The 7,786-nt window shown below is 56.0% G+C and overlaps 1 protein-coding gene across 1 annotated transcript in view; it reads left to right on the top strand.

Moving 5' to 3' along the window:
• The window catches only part of EPB41L1 (erythrocyte membrane protein band 4.1-like 1), a gene marked incomplete at both ends in the record, with an annotated part of 24,005 nt that overhangs the window by 4,127 nt on the left and 12,092 nt on the right, over nucleotides 1–7,786 (top strand). The window contains 2 exons of the mRNA XM_010147358.1: nucleotides 494–529; nucleotides 2,507–2,698. Coding sequence (XP_010145660.1) covers nucleotides 494–529; nucleotides 2,507–2,698 — 228 coding nt within the window. The remainder of the gene's footprint in view (nucleotides 1–493; nucleotides 530–2,506; nucleotides 2,699–7,786) is intronic.

The raw sequence follows: 7,786 nt of genomic DNA on the forward strand, positions 1-7,786 counted from the left end.
TGGCTGCCACCTGGAGAAGACAGGCGTTGTGGCTGGGCCACAGGCAGGAAGGGTCACCTCGGGGCATGGTCCCCTGCAGCCCTTCTCCACCAGTTGTGCCCCAGGCTGGTAGGAGCCTTGGGACATGGCTCTTGGCCTCAGCAGTGGCAATGGAGCTGTCACAGGGGCTGGGCACAACATTTCATACTCCAGTGTCCTCCAGGTGGTCTCAAGGCTTGTCCCCAGGCAGGGATGGACCTGGGAGCAGTTGTGCTCCAGGACAGGATTGGGGATGGGGACAAGCCAAGCTCCCTGCCTGGGCACAGCCCACCCATGCCCTGCCTTGGCCCCTGGGCTGGCCTAGGGACATCCTAGACAATTTCATCCCCATGCTGAGAGGGGAGGGGGGCCGGTCCTTCTGCGCCCTACCAGCCCATCAACTTAACTGTGATGTTTGTGACAAGATCCCTCGACTGACCCTGCTGGTTACTTTTAATCCTCTCTTTGCTGCCAGCCGGAGCACGAAACAACCCCCAGGCACAAGCAGGAGGTATTCTCTCTCTGGAGTATCTTGGTCCTCATCGGTGCATCATATTGTCCATCCTTTCTAAAGCAACACTATGTGTCACCCTATTTACTGGAATACAAGATGCACTGGGGCAGGGGGGTTGAATGCTAGAGAAGCCTGATAAGCAGACAGCTGGGGATCTGCCCCAGCACACACACAGCATCTTCTATCCCACTAAGTAAGGTAGTCCTAATCGTACGTGTGAGCAAGAGCCCTTCCAAGGTGCAACGGCCAGGCCTCTGCACCAAGTCCTTGGCCCGTTGGGAAGACCTGGCTTCTGCTCATGTTTCTGACTCCACCATGTCCTCGCCTCGTGTCTCCTCTCTGTCCAGCCCTGTGAACCAAGCTCTCTTGTGGAGGCTAATCCCATCGCTCCCGCTGGCACCCCAACCCTCGCTCTGCTTTTGCCTGATCCAAACCGCCTTCGTCACCTGCCCTGCCCAGCGGCTCTGCTCTCCCACAGCCCCCTGCTGCCAAAGCATGGCTCCCTTCCATGGAGAGCTGGGCTCCTCGCAGCACTGTGGCCACCATCCGCCCCACCGGGGGCAAATGAGTCTCTGAGCTGCCTTCAGCACCTGCTCAGCTGCCTGTGGGGGCAGGCACAGGCACCCACCCCCTGTGCCACAGATGCAGGCAGCTGCCCAGCCTGAGAGCTGCCCTGGCTGTCACAGAGAAGAAGGAGGCTGTGCCCTCTGCTGCACAGACTCCCATGTCCTTGGTGGCCCCCCATCAGGAGCAATTCATCACAGCCTAAAATCCACGGCTGCTCTTTGGGGGTTTCCCCTCCACTTGCAATGAGACATAGATCCTCACTGGAGATGTTGATTGGGGAAACGTGGCCGGGCGTTGGGGTTCACCATGCTGGCACCACACAGCCCTCACTGTCCCGCTTGGCACTGCAGGGCAGACCTTGCTGGGGCGATGGGCACCGGTCCCGGTCCCTCCCCTGCCCGCCTCATTGCTTACTACACTGCATGTGCATGTGCTGCTCCCCCAGCCCCCAGCGCACGCCAAGCCCAGAGGTGGGCAAACCAAGAAGCACATCTCCACGGCTCAGTCATGTAGATCCATGGGGGAGTTTTCTCAGGAGGTGTGCTGAGCCTTCAGGATCTGGAAAATTTGGTAGGGTCTTTTCACGGGACTCTCTTGAGTCTCTGGGTTTTTGCTGAGGATAAATACCAGGGAGGTATTTCAGGTGATTGCTTTTGAACCTCAGGAGAGGTTTGACCAGGGTTCTTGCTCTTGCTGGTTCTTGCTCTGAGCCGGTTTGCCCACCTCTGCGGCAGGACGAGGGCAGCCACCCTGGTGCCTGTACTGACCCAAAAGGATGCTCTAATGCCTAAATCCCACCTTGCACTTTGAGTGCTCAGAGCTGTCCTCACTCCACAGCAGGCCAGACCCCATCCCACCCCAGCTGCTGTTGGACACAGGCTGGTCCATGGTGATCCAGGCTTGGATCCATACTGGACATCTCTGACCAGCCCTTGACCTCCTGCCATTTGGCAGAGCCCACTTTGAGAGGAGGTCTGCTGGAAATGCTGGTTTCCTGCCCTGCTGAGATAGAGGCTCAGGCTCCCTTTGTGTCTGGCACAAGAGGGCAGCGGAGGAGGCTGCTGGTATTTCCAACAGGGCCCGATCCCTTGCTTGATTCCAAGGGAGAGCCCACTCTCTTCCTCCAGGTAACTTAGCTTAGCCTCAGCGGGCCGTGTTGGGGATGTGAAGGGGCATGCTGTGCCCTTCGCAGAAGGAAGCCTGCTGTGCACATTTGGCCATGTGCTGCCTTTTTGCTGCTTCCTGCAACAGTCTTAAAACTACAGACCCAGGGTGCTTTGACACGCTGTTCATTTAGCTCTTGAGACACTAAATTAGTGTCAAGCAAACCGTCCCAGTGGGCCTACTCATCTCTTTTGCTTTGGGTGGTGATTTAATCATTGTTACCTTCCTCTTTCCTTCCACAAGTTTTTAGACAAGCCGGAAGATGTTCTACTGAAGCATCAGGCCAGCATCAATGAGCTGAAACGGACCCTGAAGGAGCCCAACAGCAAGCTGGTTCACAGGGACCGGGACAGGAGGCTGCCTTCCTCACCAGCCTCTTCCTCACCCAAGCATGAGGATGAAACACCGAAGGGGACCCCAGAAAAGGCTAGTGAGGTTTGTTCTGCTGCTTCTCTTGTGAGGGGATCACCTCGTTCGCCGGGAGGTGTTCCTCAGCTGTTGGGGTCTTGGTCTCTGCCTCCACTGCAACGCTGGGGGAGTATGGTGGATATTATGTGGTGAGAACATGGAGTGGATGGGGGGCACTTTGGCCAGGCCATTGTCTCTATATTTTGTAATAATCTAACTGTTTTCACTCTGCTGGTAGTGACCTTGTGCCTAGGCACTGCATGGGGTAGAACTTCTCATCCTTCTCCAGAGGGCTATATTTTGGGAGTACCTGAGAGTTGGACTGTGGCTTTGCTGGCCCACGAGATGGGGCTTTGCTCACCCTTTGTTCTAGCCAGGCTGCGGTGTGGCAGTGCCTGGGGCAGCTCTTCCCCCCAGGGTGTCCCTAGCAGAGCAGGGCCAGCTGCCACCTGCGCAGAGGTGCCCCACGGTGTTCTCACCAGCCGGGACATGGGTGGTGGGAGTACGCAGAGGGTTGAGCAGTGCTGCAGGGCATCCTGCACACATGTCCTCCCCTCCTGGTGCTTTGTCTTCTGGCGTTGTGGTGGGACAGTGAGTATGAAAGGAAGGTGCCTGAGGGGCTGGAATTGGAGGTGCCAGGACATGCAGAGCCCCCAGTGCTATGTGAGGGGTGGAGATGTGGAACAGCTGGGTGCTCTGTGGTGTTGGGTTCCTGGTTGGCTTGGTACAGGCACTGTGTAGCAAGGCCATCCCTGCTGCCAGCCTGGATGCCCTTTGCCTGCTAGAGGCCCTTCCCACTTGCTCTCCCTTCCACGGTGTTCTCCCCCCAACACAGGCTGTGAAGTCAGTCCTGTGCCCGCACTAGCAGGCACAGCTCCAGGCAGGGTGGTTGCCACACGCAGGGCCCACTGTGCCCTGGCTCCCACCTGGGACAGTCTTGCAGAGCAAGTGAGGACATGGGGCTGGGTTGTTAGAAAGGTGTGTGGCAACTGGGCCAGGGGCTTCGTGATGTGCACGTGTGCCTGCTGGTCCCTGGCACTGACTGGGGACCTGGGGCTGCAGGGTGACCCAGACAGAGCTGAGCTCACAGACCCTCATCAAAGCACTGAGCTGGGAAGAGGAAGAGGGACTTCACCCTACATCTGTTTTATGAACAGATATATGAAGTGCAGAGGTGTAAGCGGAGCATCTAGAGCTGGCATAGCTGTGACCTCTGTTCATCCACCCACCCACCATTTGTTCTTTCATTCCTTCTCATGTGCGCTCTCTCTCTCTCTCTCCCTGTCTCTCTCTCCTGGGTGCAAGCACCCCTCGTGGGTGCTGGGGTTTCCGTGCTGGCACAGACGATGGAAGAGGACACCCTAGACGATTTTGCATCTGAGCATGGAGCTTCCCTAAGCATGGAGTCTTTCACGCAGAAAAGCCTTGTCTCCTCTCCTGAGGTTGTCACCATCCTCCTTCTCTCCCCACCCCTCACTCTCACAGTTTGGTCCCCTGTGGGGCCTTCTGGCCTGCTAAAGTGGCTCTGCCCTCTGAGCAGAGCTTGAGCTGTTTGCTGGCCCTGCTGGGTGGGTCCCCTCTCTAGCGATGGGCAGGATCCCTCACCAGGACAGGGCTGTTGGTGAATTCTGCTGTCCTGACTGTTTCTTCTGGCCTGTGAGACAGGGCGCTGGGAAGGAGCTTCCACTGGAGCCCTGCTGTGCGCTCCCAGGGCTGGCTGTGTGGGTGAGGGGTCCACGCTGGAGGCCGGTGCTGGGGGTCCCAAGGCAGTGCTGACCCTCTGCGGGTATCCGTTCCAGGTGCAAGCAGGCAAGCAGCTACAAGCTGTCTTTAGCAACCCCTTGTGCTTTCCTTTCACACTGGCTGCAGTTCCAGTTCCCTGGGTGCAAGCACCCTGTAATAAATAGAGTATCTCTGGAGGCATCAGACATGTTGGACTCACGTCTGTGCAAGGCAGGGTCATGCTGCCTTTGGTATCCTTACAGAGTGCCCATGGGTGAGGAGCGCGTGCTCTCAGCCCTGCTGGCACGCACGGTTTATCTCGTGATGGTGATTGTTTCCGGGATAACCAAGATACCACTGAGCAGAAAAACAATGGTCTTTGAGACTTGATTCTGGTGTGGTTGGACCCCCAGTGTGGTGCCCAGCAGTGCTGGGATGCATGTGTTGCCTGAGTGCTCCCAGGGAAGACAGCAGAGCAAAGGCAGCGTCGGGCAGGGGGTCAGGTGGGGCAGGGGCAGGAGCGAGGCTGGTCCCACTCTCACTCCCTGTCATCTCCCATAGCCTGTGCAGAAGTTTCCGGGGTCCTGGGGCTGTGCCCTACCAGCACACCTTGGTTGACCTGGGTGGGTGGAGCATGTGTCCCCAGAAGGCAGTAAGGGTGTGTGTGAGAGCTTGGGCACAGCCTTGGGCTTCAACTAGGATACAGTCACCTTCAGTGAAACTTGGGCTCTGCAGCAGCATGTCCTGGTCCGCACTGGGACCCTCTACCTGCCAGTACTTAGGAGCTGGTGGACAGAAACAGCAGAAGTGAGGTGTGCACACATCTGTTGATTCAGAGAGTCTTTCCATCCACCCTCCGCAGACTCTCAGGGTGCCAGGGCTACACTGGGAGGCAGGTGCCAACGTGGCATCACCAGTGATTTCTCTCCAGGCCTTAGTGGCTGAGACTCAGCAGCTGATATGTGGGAACGTGTCCTCTCCTGGCCTGTGGTCACCATGAGGAATTCACAGCCCCAGGAAGGTGATGACATGAGAGCAGCACATCTGCAGAGCTTGGGGCTGTCATCACGCTCGGCCACGAAGTCCCTCAGTGCCGGTGGGCTTCAGACCCACTGAATTTGGGTTATCTGTCACCCCCAGCTACATGCTTCTCCACCTCCCCTCTGTTCCTCAGTCCTCACTCCTGCTGCACAAGCAGAATGCTGGGCTGGGACGTGCCAGGATTCTCTTCAGCTTTGAGTGACAAAGCAATCACATCTGTTGCCTCAACATCTCAGATTCAGTCATTCTCCCCTCCTTGTTGTGAGGCTTGTGCTTGTCTCTCAGGTGAGCTGGGTCTCCCTGAGGAGCAGAGAAAGATGGCAGGGACACTGAAGGATGCCAAAGGGAGAAGCCTCCTGCCTGCCTTGGGCTCTGCAGAGGTTATGGGCTTTGTTTGCAGGGGCAGGAGACTGCCTCTGCTCCGTGTCATCATTTCTTTCCTTTCTACCAGCTTGCTGTCTCTTGTGCTATGAATGCCACAGTGAGAATGGCCTTCCCAAATGCCCCTGTTCCTAGGACAGATGCACTGGGGACTGGGGAAGTGTGAAAGTAAACTATCCCTTGGGAAGTCAAGGTTGCTCTGGGAAGGACAGACCCTTCCCAGCATCATCACTTCTTAGACTCAGATCCTGCCTTTGGCACACACTCTTTTGCCAGCCTACTGACCTCCAAAGCTCCAGAAGTTCTCTTCTTTCCTGGAAGACTTACCCAAGTATCCAGATATTTCCTCTGAACATCACTGAGAGTCCTCAAGCTGTGGAGAAACAAGGGCTGCCATGAGGTGTGGAACCAGGGCTGTGGCCAGAGTTGGTGTTAAGCCCTCCGGAGCAGAGTTGAGATCACACCACAGGGTAGTTGGCTGTTCCCTTGGAGTGAGCTTTGCTCATCCCACGGAGTTTGAGAAGAAGGAAGCTGGTTTGGAAATAAATCTGGAACTTCTGGGATTTCCTTGCTGGTTAAGAGGTGCTGCCACAGATTAAGACATTGTTCCAGGCTTCAGAAGCCTTGCCTTAAGGCTTTTTGATCTACAACTTATATCTCAAGCCTTAACTCAGGAGAAGGAGACTGAAGAATGAGCTTTGCTCATCCCACAGAGTTTGAGAAGAAGGAAGCTGGTTTGGAAATAAATCTGGAACTTCTGGGATTTCCTTGCTGGTTAAGAGGTGCTGCCACAGATTAAGACATTGTTCCAGGCTTCAGAAGCCTTGCCTTAAGGCTTTTTGATCTACAACTTATATCTCAAGCCTTAACTCAGGAGAAGGAGACTGAAGAAACTCCTCATCTTTGTCCAGGGAAGCTCTCCTCCAAAGGACTCTGGTTTGCAGCCAGAGAAGGGGGACGAGAGGGCTTCACCGAAGAGATTTGTACATGTGTTTGCAACCTGTCCATCTTTGCTGTGACTGCAGAATGGGACTGCAGTGCAGGAGCAGAAGAGAAGCTGCTGTACCCTCAGGAAAGTAAGCCATTTTCTGGTTGCATTGCCCATGTGCATCGCTACCAAATGGGAAGGCTGGTGTTGAGGGAATGCCAGAGACCAACCTGGGCTTCCTGGCAGGCCCAGTACAGCTGCCAGATTAGTGGTAACGTTGCTTTCATGGGTCAGACCCAACTGTGGAAGGCCTAGATGCGACCTGGTGCTCTTGGCAGTCACTGACTGCTTCTGTTGCTAATTCCATGGACTAGGAAGAGGTAAAACTGCATCTGAATCGGGTGTGGAGGAAGGGACCTGAAGAGCAGATGATGCTTGGGAGCTCAGGGTAAAGGGATATTGGAGAGGCTTGTGTGAACAATGAGGCAGGGAGCTGGTGTGGGACAGGTCTACTGAAGACCTGGCTCTCAAGCACAGGTTCACAGAGCTGCCTGGCTGTGGCAGGGTGCAGGTGCCATGGCAAAGTCCCTGGCAAAGATACATCTTCCGTCACGTGGAGGAGGGTGCCCTTACTGCCAGATGTGTGGTGTGGCTTGCATGCACGTGGGCCATGTCAGCAGCTATGCTGGCCGTGCGGAGGGCCTGCATCTGCTGCTGCCCTTGGGTGGCTTGGCATTCTTGCAGGGGACAGCAGCAGGCCATACCCATGGTGCCAACCACCCATGCACAGCCCTGCTGGCACTTGGGGTTTTCAGGGGCCAGCCATGCTCTTGCCAGAGCCTGGGGCAGGGGGGCAGGCCTGGGGCACTGTGCCTAGGGAGCTTTGCTTTCTTTGGCACCTGGTAAAGAAGGCAGGAGTTGGGAGGTGGCAGTTTGCTGCCCAGGGCTTTCACCAATTTCTGATTCCTCTCCTTGTGGAAGCCCTTCCACTAGTAATTGGTGTTCCTCCTTCCTCTCTCCTCTAATATCATCATCTCCCTGCC

This window comes from Eurypyga helias, unplaced genomic scaffold (genome assembly GCF_000690775.1).
Source record: "Eurypyga helias isolate BGI_N326 unplaced genomic scaffold, ASM69077v1 scaffold33902, whole genome shotgun sequence".
NCBI lineage: Eukaryota > Metazoa > Chordata > Aves > Eurypygiformes > Eurypygidae > Eurypyga > Eurypyga helias.